The sequence below is a fragment of the Gopherus flavomarginatus genome, chromosome 9 (assembly GCF_025201925.1).
Source record: "Gopherus flavomarginatus isolate rGopFla2 chromosome 9, rGopFla2.mat.asm, whole genome shotgun sequence".
In the NCBI taxonomy this organism is placed as follows: Eukaryota; Metazoa; Chordata; order Testudines; family Testudinidae; genus Gopherus; species Gopherus flavomarginatus.
In genome coordinates, this window is record NC_066625.1 from 62,309,044 (window position 1) to 62,320,343 (window position 11,300).

General features: G+C 44.3%; 1 protein-coding gene across 10 annotated transcripts in view; it reads right to left on the bottom strand.

Moving 5' to 3' along the window:
• FAN1 (FANCD2 and FANCI associated nuclease 1) overlaps nucleotides 1-5,926 on the bottom strand; it is a 42,699-nt gene extending 36,773 nt beyond the window's left edge. Inside the window, exons 1-3 of one of the 10 annotated variants that reach the window (XM_050967919.1) lie at nucleotides 5,831-5,864; nucleotides 3,323-3,503; nucleotides 1,385-2,836 (exon numbers count right to left, since the gene is read on the bottom strand). In XM_050967919.1, coding sequence (XP_050823876.1) covers nucleotides 1,385-2,711 — 1,327 coding nt within the window. In that variant the 5' untranslated portion in view covers nucleotides 2,712-2,836; nucleotides 3,323-3,503; nucleotides 5,831-5,864. Of the gene's footprint in view, nucleotides 1-1,384; nucleotides 2,837-3,322; nucleotides 3,504-5,373; nucleotides 5,795-5,830 lie in introns of those variants that run through there. The other 9 variants (XM_050967925.1, XM_050967927.1, XM_050967918.1 and 6 more) reach the window with 9 other exon arrangements.
• Between the last annotated feature and the right edge of the window lie 5,374 nt (nucleotides 5,927-11,300).

Consider the following 11,300-nt stretch of genomic DNA (forward strand, 5'->3'; position numbering starts at 1 on the left):
AAGAGTGGGAGGACACAGAGAGATTATGACGACTGCAGATGGCCAGAAAATGGAGCATCTCATAAGACCAGAGAATTCCATGTAGACCTCAACTTCCCTCATACTGTCCAGCCACTCAGATTAAAGAAAGCTCTACGTATACAGTGTAATTCAGGAGTGCAGCATTGAAGGTTGATAGCCTCGATATGGGTGATGCTCTCCTTTTAGCCCAGTGCTTGTGATATTCACCAACCGCATATGCTGATAAGAGAGGAGACTATGCTGCAGTATGGGTCATATCCAAACTTCCAAGATGTGGAGGGTTTTACACTCCAGAATTCAAAATATTTCTACAAGGTTTCGAAAATATAACAACATGTCCTTCCCAGTTCCTAGCAAAACTTTTATATATTTTACAGAAACCAAAGTCAAATTGCTTTTCACTTCAAAACAGTGTTTTATACATGATGCTATGGAATTCTGCAAGGAAAGATTATTAAATCTATCTTTATTTCATACAAACTTCACTGGGTCAAAATGAAATTTACTTTCCCATATAAGCCCCATGTAATGTTGTTATAGCCATGTTGGACTAGGATGAGAGACAGATAAAGTGGGTGAGGTAATATCTTTTATTGGACCAACTTCTGTTGGTGGAAGAAACAAGCTTTGGAGCTTCACAGAGTTCTTCTTCATGTCTGGGAAAGGCAACCAGAGTGTCACAACTAAATAAAAGGTGGGACAGATGGTTAAGCATAAGGAGTTAACAGAAGTTGCAAGAAACCACTTAAAATGAAGTGGGCAATTAACAACTCTGCAATCATAGGACAAAAGAGGGTTAGTAGGTTACAATTTGTTGTAATGAGCCATAAAATCAGCATCTCTGTTGAGACCATGATTTTTAGTATCTAGCAGAGTTATGAATTTAAGTTCCCAGGCTCAACTTTTGAAGGCATTATACAGGTTTCCCTTGGGGATGAAGACTGATAGGTCAGATATGCAGTGATCACTTTATGAAAAGTATTTGCCCAAAGATGATGTGGTGTTTTTGTCTTTTATCATTTTTCTGCGAGAGCTTATTTGAAAGCATATTGACTGTCCAGTTTCACCCATACAAAAATCACACAGAAGTTGGTCCAATAAGACCTTTAACCTTACCCACCTTGTCTTTCCCATATAAGGATTATTAAGTATGGTTTAATCACTGTTGTTGCTGTTTCTCTTTTTTGTTTGGTTTTTTTTTGGGGGGGAAGGGGAGGATTCCCTCTCACACTATCTACTTTAGGGTTTTATACTGTTGCCTATCACCATAGCAACGGAGCATCTTCCATGTAAAATCGGTAGCAATAGCAAAGTCCTTAGTGGACACTCAACACAACAGTAAATCGACTAAAGTAAAATATACCTGACAATTGGTAGAACTTTGTGATAGTGCTGGTGTCTTGCTCATCAAAGAGTCTCAGATCATCAGGATTCTCCAAGACAACTTGCAGGACCATCAGGAAATTCTGGAGATAATATGGGTGACCAAAAGAGTCAGACGCAGAACCAAATGCACCACTTGTTTTGTCTAAAATGTCACTGGCAGGACTCTGAAAATCCACCTCCTGCATAGGTTCTGAGAAAGCATGATAAATCATTTCACTCTTTAAGTCTTCATGAACTTCCATAGGAAGTGTTCCTGTATTATCCTTCACTAGGCAGTTTTCTGTATGGCTCTCATACATCACTTGTGTCCTTGAAGGAGGAATATCCTTAACAGAGAACTGAGTTTTGGCTTCTGAACCATCAGATCTCTCTACTTTACTATAACTTGCTGGAGGTGTATGTTTGCTAAGATTAGGCACCATGCCTTCAGAATAACTGTGCTTCTCAGTGTTCCCTGCAGCAGACACTAGCTCCCTGGCAACAATGCTAACTGAGGATACTAATCCATGAGCAGAACCCACAAGAGTCTCTTTATCACATTCTTGTGTTTCTCCCTGACTTTCAGCTTCTTTTGTTAAACTGTCTTTTGGGACATGCTGCTTTTGGAATCCTGACAGAAAGAAGTGATTCTCTTTTTGAGAGCCATCCCCAGCACAAGTCTCTCCATCACCCCATTCTGCAGAATTGTCACACACATTGTGAACAGCTTGGGATGAAGAATTCTTCTTATTTTCTTCTATCAGTTGTCTATTCTGGATACGGTACCTTCTGGACAGTTTAGATGCCAAGTTGCCCAAAGAGATACTTTTAACCGTTTGCACCCTTGGCTCATTCTGAACATCGCACATTGGAGCATTATTCTTCTTAAAGTAAGGACTAGTCTGCTGTCCTGCACCTGCTCTCATTTTCAACAAGTTGCTTTCAAAGACACTCATATTTTTCTCTGGAGTCGAAGCTTCCTTTGCAAAGTATGGGCTGGAACAAGTGTTCAGATCTGTACCTGATGGGCCCTCATTCATAAAACAGTCAAGTCCTGAATCAACTAGAATCATTTCACCATCCCCATGGTTCTTCTGACACATTTCATCTATGTGCTTGTTGATCCCATACCTTGGCACCGTCTGCCCGCACATAGGGCAAGTGACTTTGGCAGGGGGAGTGTTGTTAAAAAAAGAAAGGATAGAGGAAGAAGCTGAAGGTATGGGTGGTATTCCTTTAACTTCTGCTTCATTCTTTTTCTTGTTTTTACTGAGGGACAAGCTTCTCCGGGGTCTTTTATTTTCTGGAGATGTGGCTTCCGACATTGTGGGATTAAAAGGCACATCCACTGCATGGGCTGCTTCATTTGACTAATATTTTCTTATTCTGAAATCATTAAAAAGAGGAGTTTTCTTGGCTTCATGTTATTTGCCTGTCTCTTCTGCCCTGCCTGCAAGAAAATATATGAAACTTAAGAACAATTCTGAGTCTACTGAACAGAAAAATCTATTAACCGCCAAACATCACCAATGTGAACAGTGCAGATAAGAAAAAGACTGCACAGATCTGGAATAATTTACTCCTCAGCTTGCTCTGCTATTACAATCCCATTAATGTTTCGCTCTGCACCATCACTAGATATAACCTAACATGTTGATCAATGCAGTTGTGTTTAACTAAACATTTTTAAAATACTCAGAAGTCAAGTAGTTAGACAGAACACTTCCCTCAATTAACATTTCAAGATCTGCTTTGAACAGGAGTGTCTGAACTCTGACCCAGACACATCAAAAGCTTTAGGCTGCACGTATGCCCAAATCATGAGACAAAGATGCTGAGGAGCATCTTTAACTCCCGCCCACTTCAGCTGTACATGGTCAGCAACTCTGAGGATTTGGCCCTTAAATTACATATATATTTGGGGATTAGCGCTCACCAATATCCTCTGACAGTTTTTTAGGATGAGTATAGCTGCACTCTACAGACTCCACCAACAGCTATATTTTGCTCTTGGAGTGCATCCTTGTCAACCTGGCTTCCAAGCATAACTATGCCAAACTTTTCCATTTTGGGAGGCCACAAAATTGCATCAATGTATTTGAGAAATCTTCACACATCTGAGAAGAGACAAACACCAGGGGAGTGAAAAATAAGACTAACACAGAGAAGCTGGCTCCCTCCCATCCTTTTACGCAGAACCAGCCTGGCTCTAAATTCTGAAGAGCTGCACCCAAATTTGAACATTTCAGTTTCCTCACCCCTAAGCTGTATGCAGTTATGACCGACATTCTAAATGTAACTTTAGCATTAGTAAGGTATTACAAAATGCTTTTCTAAGATGGGTGTCATCTCTGCTTGACAAATGAAGAAAATTAGGCATAAAGCAATTGTGGATTAACAAATTTGGTGCCCCTAGGCCCTCAAAAAATTGCCACCCCACCCCCAGCTCACCTCTGTTCCCCCACGGTAAGCCTGGAAGGGAGGGGAGAGAAGGGGAGTTGTGGCATGCTCGGGGGATGGCGGAGGTGGAGTGGAGGTGAGCTGGGGCAGGGAGCGGTTCCCAGCCCCCACCCCCCAAGAGTCACTCCCTGCGCCCACCGGCCCCAGCTCACCTTTGCTCTGCCTTCTCCGATTGCACCGCTACTCACGTCTCCCCCCCTCCCTCCCAGTGCTTTAGTGCAGCAAACCTGGGAGGTAGGGGGGAGAAGGGGAGTTGTGGCACGCTCAGGGGATGGCAGCGGTGAAGCAGAGGTGAGCTGGGGCAGGGAGCGGTTGCCGGCCCCTCCAGGTTATTCCCTGCGCCCGCAGGCTGCAACTCACCTCTGCTCTGCCTCCTCCAAGAGTGCTGCTACTTGCGTCTCCCTCCCTCCCAGCGCTTTTGTGTGGTGCGCCTGGGCGGGGAGGCAGACTGGGGATTTGGGGAAGGGGCGGAGTTGGGAAGGGGTCATGAGCAAATTTGCTACCTTAGGCCTAGACTTTGTTGGCCTAGGCGATAATACGCCACTGAGTTGAAGGGGCATTGTCAATATTAAAGAAATCCTATGTTGTAAGCAAACAAGATTCTTTACCTGTTATTACCACCACTATAGGTTATTACAAATGAAAGAACTTTTAAAATCCATTATTCAGGGTTTAGGCATCAATCCTGAAAAGACTTTTATGCACACACACAACTTTACTACCCTGTGTAGCTCCACTGATTTCAAAGCAGGTGTTTGCAGAATCAAGACCTTATTTTTTTGTGTGTATATCAGCTTGTGCAACAAATATCAATGAAATAAGTTTCACTTTATTTATAGTCAAACATTGTAGGGGAGTGCTTGTTAATAATGTTTACATTTGACATTTAAGTATGGAAACTGTTATCGACACGTCAGGGTTGTACATTAGCTTGTTTATAGAAAGAAAATATGGGGCATTTAATTTCTGCATCTATTTAAATAACATGCCTACTCATACATCCAGTCAGGGGCAAAGTGTTCAGCCCAGGTCTCCTGACTCCTTCCTTCTGTTGTGTCTTTTGCTCTTTACACAGACATCCTATGAAGGAACCACTGGGGCATAGTGTGGTCCAAACAAGGTTTCCTAAATCTACACAGCAAGCAAGCCCTAGCTACATATATACACACTGCTGCTCTGGCAGAGTCTCACATACAGATCGCAGTGAGCACCACCGCACGGCTCCTCTGTCCTACACGCTACCCCGCCCTGTGCCTGGTCTCAGCACCAAGCACGCCGCCTCCTTTGGCACAAGAAGGTGCGATAGCTATTTCTGGTGGTTCGTGCTCGCTATCTAGTACAAGTAGCATCCAAAGGCAGCACCTTCCATTTAAATGCCAACCCCCTTTTTAAAAACTGGGTCACACTAGATCCCGAGGCTACCCCGGGCCGTTCGCCCTCCCATTCTGCGGCCCGCATCCCCGGCCTTGCTGGCACCGCAAGGCCCAGGAGAACGGGGGCGAACGGGTGATAGGGAGCGGGGCTTACACTATGCCCGAAGCGCTAACCAAGCTCACACAGCGACAGGGCGGGCCGGGCTGGAGCCCGCGGCGTTACTAGACCAGCAGGGCGGCGAGACCCTTCAGGGCCCAGCGCCTCCGTCCCATTCCCGGGGACTAAAGTGCGGCGGGTTCCCAGACGGTCTTTGCTCCTCCTGTCACCTGGCCCCTGAGCCCGGGCAGCGCCGCGCAGGCGGCGAGCTTAGAAGGGGCGATTCCCCCCCCGCACCCAGCAGGGAGCGAGGCCGCGACGGCGATCAGCCTCTGCGAAGAGCCGCGCCGCGCCGCCCCCAGGGCCCGCGCGCAGTGACGTCATCGCGCAGGGCTCTACCAACCCCGCTGCCCAGCGCAGCTCGCAGACTATGGGCACAAGCAGAACCTTGGTAGGAACCGCCTGCGGGGAGCCGGAGCGGCGCCGTGTTGCTGCCTCGCGCTCCCTCACTCACCGCCGCTCAGGGCCAGGCACTCTCCATCCATCTCCGCTCCCCAGCCCTCCGGCACAGGCACGGTGAGCCGAGCCCGGAGTGATCGATGCACCGGTGCCGAGCGCCGTGAGGGCTGCCGGGGTCAGGCTGAGCGCGAGCGAGCGGAGCACGCGGGAGATGGACCGTGATCCAGAGCGATTGCAAAGAGCAACGCCCCGGGCCGTGGGTCTGTCCATCGGGGCTGCCCCAGCCCCAGCCCCAGCCCCGAGGAAACGGCAGCGAAAATGACCCTCCGTTCGGACAGGCTGCGTCCCTGCACGCTCCCTCCCACGTATCCGGCCTGGAGAGGGACACGCAGCGGGCCGAGCACCAAGGAACAGGATTGTGTGTGACCCAGTGTGGTACCTTGTGCGTGTGGATCCGGGAGGCGGGTAACGGCCTCGTGGGAAAAGGGTGGGCCCTAGCCGCCCTCACTATCAGCTTGTTGATAAAGCAATGGGGGAAAGCTGCCTTTTCCAAAGCTGCCACTGCCATTTTGTAGATCACTCAGCATATAATCTGTAATACATGATGTGGTCCAGCAGCTGTAGATCAGCTGCCCAAGCTGAAATGTGTTTTAATCACTGCATTGTTTGCAAAGTGGTTTGAGGGCAAATGTTAGTGTTCTGGGCAAATTATATTCTGCTTATGTTGAAGTCCCCACGTGACTTCAAATTAATAAAGCATTCTTCTCTTCCCGTAAGCAGTTGTATGTTAGGTCTGCATGGGGGTGTTGGAATAACTGTTTTTATACATAGTTGTTGATAAAGGTCCAGCCTTATTATTATTTGTCTGAGAAGCATTACAGATTTTAAATTTCACATGTTGTTTACTTAATGTTAGCAGTCCAGCGCTAAAGATAGGCAATACATACAGATATAATAATGTAGGTACTAATCTTTCAATCCATCCGTACAGGGATACCATATCCTCTTGCCTATGCAGAGACTGCAAAATCGGTGAGGGTCTGCCCATTAACATCCAATTGCAGTCAGGGTCCTGATTTGTCTGGTCCTACATTAAGTCCCTCCACTCATGCACTCATTACAGGATCAAGGCCTAAATCAGTTTGTAAAACACCTTGATATTTTTATGGATTAAAGAAAATGTTTTAAAAAGCTACAAAATGCTTGGTCATATGCAGGTGTAATTCTCTAATCATTACATATTTTGGATTTCAGAAAATCTTATTTACTTCTTATAACAAACAAATATAGGATATGACCAGCATTGAGAAGTTCAGTAAATATATTCAACATTAAACCAAAGTCATAATACAAAGGCCAAGCTGAGATCACGAACTGTTCTAATAGCTATTAGGTATGGGAAGAAATATGGGTAAAAGGAAGAAAAGTAATCGAAAAGAAAAAAATAATAAAACCTAAAGCTACATCCCTTAGAAAATTCTTTTGTGAGTTGAAAGCATTAAACATGCTTACAACAGTATCTCCAAAGAGACTGAAAAAAGGCTGCAAATCCTAAAAGATGAACAGCTGGTCTTGAAGCTCCAAGGGGAGGCTGAATCTGGCAAGTGTAAGATAAATACAAAGTTGGATGCATTATCATTCAACCAAAAGGAGAAGCTGAGAGATCTCCAAAACTCCCAGTTTTAAAGTCTCTCTATTGAGAAAGTCTTTGAAGCCAGAAAAATGTTTATCCTTAGTAACTAAAAGCTTGAAAGTTCCTGCACTTTCGCTATTTCACAATACTGGGTTCCTAAATCACATACATTATAAGGGAAAGGAAGAGCTGTTCCTTCATTAATGAGAAAGGGATTATCAAGTGTACTATGACTTCATAAAATGCCATGTTATAACAAGAAATGTTTTTTAAAAATTACCTATCAGACCACATGTGAATTAATTGGTCTCTAGAGCACAGGCATTGTCGTTCTAAAGAGATGTTTAAGAGGAGCGTAGCCCTTGAAGTACTGACCAATTTAAAGTAAAGCAAGTCAACAAAACTGATAAGGAAAAACATCTTGACCAGAAAACCTTTCAAATTTCAAAGCAGTGGAAAGTTTATGGCTATGGAATGAAGACTCTGCAGAAATGTCTTAATGTAAGAAGCCATATAGGTTTACATTAGGAGATACAGAACTATTCCTGAAGCTGCTGCAAGATACAATTGTACCCTGGGCATATAAACCAGAAATTAAAAACTCTTCAACAAATTAAGAAACTTTTGAAAAGGAATGTGAATGCTAGCTACAATTTTAATTTTTTTCCTCTCAGGAGACTTCACATTGTCTCAGCTACCATTTCCTACTGAGTTTACTGCATTATGAACTATCATTTTTAGAACATGTTCCATTTACAGGTCTGATATCTAATATGCAACAAATACTGGAACTGATCAGGTGCCAATACTGAAATAGTGGTATGTTCCAGGGTAAAGCATATAAGCACAAATGATACATAGCTGTAATGGCTTTTACCCAGAACTACCGATCACTCTGTTATATATTTCAGAGCGGTAGCTGTGTTAGTCTGTATCAGCAAAAAGAACATGAAGTACTTGTGGCACCTTAGAAACTCACAAATTTATTTGAGCATAAGCTTTTGTAGGCTAAAACCGACTTCATTGGATGCATGCAGTGGGAAATACAGTAGGAAGATATGTATACACAGAGAACATGAAAAAATGGGTGTTGCCATACCAGCTCTAACAAGACACCATTAAATTAGGCTTGAATAAAGACTGGGAGTGGATGGGTCATTACACAAAGTAAAAACTATTTCCCCATGCTAATTTCCCCCCTGCTGTTACTCACTCCTTCTTATCAACTGTTTGAAATGGGCCATCCTGATTATCACTACAAGTTTTTTATTCTCCTGCTGATAATAGCCCACCTGAATTGATTAGTCTCATTAGAGCTGGTATGGCAACATCCATTTTTTCATGTTCTCTGTGTATATATATCTTCCTATTGTATTTTCCACTGCATGCATCCGATGATGTGGGTTTTAGCCCACAAAAGCTTATGCCCATATAAATTTGTTAGTCTCTAAGGTGCCACAAGTATTCCTTGTTCTTTTCTGTTATATAGTGTGTCCTTTTAATTTTTTTTAAGATCCAGACTTAAGTCCTTTATCTAGCCTATTAACAATAATTGTGCTATCTTGGTTTTGCCTGAGTTTGAACTAATGGAATACTAGCTTCTATGACTTGAACTATGATAAGTTTTCCAAATGTCCCTTTGCATATACACATGATTTATCTGAAGTCACTGAAAAAATATTTAATCCCCAATAACCAATTAATCTTTTTATTTCAGGTACTTAAAAATTGTATATTGTAAGCTAAATCTATTAAGCGAGGGTTAAACCAGTTTCAGTGCATTTACATTAGGGGTTTACACCAGTTTAACCAGATTGATTTCTTAAGGCATGGCTACACTTGCAGATATAGAGCGCTTTGAGTTAAACCAGCTTTCGCAGAGCGCGGTAGGGAAAGCGCTGCAATCTGTCCACACTGACATTTGCAAGCGCACTGGCGTGGCCACATTAGCAGCTCTTGCAACCGCCACAGAGAGCAGTGCATTGCGATAGCTATCCCAGCATGGAAGTGGCTGCAATGTGCTATTCAAATTGGGGGTGGAGTGTGACAGGGAGTGTGTTGTATGTATGTGGGGGGAGAGAGAGTGGGTTTTGGGGGTGGCTGAGAGCATGTCAGCAAGCTGTCTTGTAAATTCAGACAGCAGCAGACCTCCCCCCCCCACCTCTCACACACAACATTCCACAATAATGGTTGCTTTGTCTTGGAGCAGATAAGCATGTCAGCTGTCAGAAATGGAGCTTTCAAAGGGCATATCTGCATTCCTGCAGCAATTACAAAACAATGATAACAGTGGCCACTGGACTTAAGGTGATTATGGGACGTTTCCAGAGGCTGATCAGAGCATAGTAATGCAACACCTCGTTTACACTGATGCCTGGACATTTCAGCCAATGCGCACCAAGTGTTAATCTTCTCGCCGAGGTGGAGTACGAGGAGCGCTCTACCCCTGGAGTCAGAGCACTCTACGTGCCTTGCCAGTGTGAATGGGTAATGAGCTAGGGCGCCCAGGGCTACTTGAATGTGCTCTAACTCGGAAGTGTAGCCAATCCCTAAATCAATTTAAACCAGTGAATGTTCTAGTGTTGAAAAAGCCACACAGTTTAGCAAACATTAAAATGGGACAGGCAGGCACTGAATTTGATGCAGGGTTGGAGCTGCTTCATATTCTTTCAAGGTATTTCCCAAAAAGGATGTAGTTAGTCCATTTGCTGCTAGCTCGCGGATGATATGGAAGTGTGTGCTCATTGCCATACAAGACAAAAATTGAAAGCCTCTACCCCAACATTCCAAGTCATCAGAACACTCATTTTGGTTTGTTCAGATTCTATTACTGTGTAATCTTACTCTGAGTACCAACAAGTCTAAGCAGCTGAACTGTCAGAAAACCTAACATTGGGCAGAGATTGTTAAGGAGCACAATCTTAGAACCATCTTTTCCCCCCAAACAGTGGAGTCTGCATTAAACTACCTTTAGATTTCTGCTGATCAGCAAAACAAGACAATATTGTTCAATGCTAAAAGGGATACTCTGGCTACCTACTAGGCTCTAAAGAACAAAAATGAAAATTTCACATTCATGGAGTAAAGAAGATATAGGTTAGATGTATTAGGAAAAGCTTTCTGAGGATAGTTAAGCAGTGGAATAGGCTTCCAAGAGTGTGGAATGCCCTTCATTGGAGGTTGTTAAGAGCAAGTTAGACAAACATCTGTCAGGGATAGTCTAGGTCAGTGGTTCTCAAACTTTTTTTTTTGCGGACCACTTGAAAATTGCTGAGGGTCTTGGTGGACCACTTAATATTTCCAGATGTTGTTTGTACCATTAGCTAACTATTGTAAAGCGCTTTGGATAAATGTGCTATATATAAAAAAACTTTTTTTGGTTCTACAAATAGAAGCACATAACTCATATTTTAGTATCAGTAGTCTTCCTTTTCTAATGCGATGGATGTGCCCTCTCCTCCCACCACAGCAGCCCCCAAGCTGGGGGAAGCTGGAGAAAGTCACCTCTTTCTCTGGGCACCGCAGCCCTGCAAGTCCCAAATTCCGCCCCCACTTCTCACCCCACAGCCCACTCTCACCTACCCTTTATTTCTCCAAGGCCACCACCTCACCTTACATGTGCATCTTCTCCAGGGTCCAGGCATCTAATTAGTGGAGTCATGCCTGCGCAGCTCCACTAATTAGGTGGGTGGCCCTTCATTCATGTGCAGCCGCCCAGGTATGCACCTTAGAGGGAACTATCCGCGGCATAGGCACTGACTTCTGCTGGCACTGGTGGGTGCTCACCCCCTATTCTGCCCCCCAGCCCCGCCCTGACTCCACCCCTGCCCCATCACCATTCCAACCCTTTCCCCAAATCCCCACCCCCTCTCTTGAGTGTGCTGCATTTCCA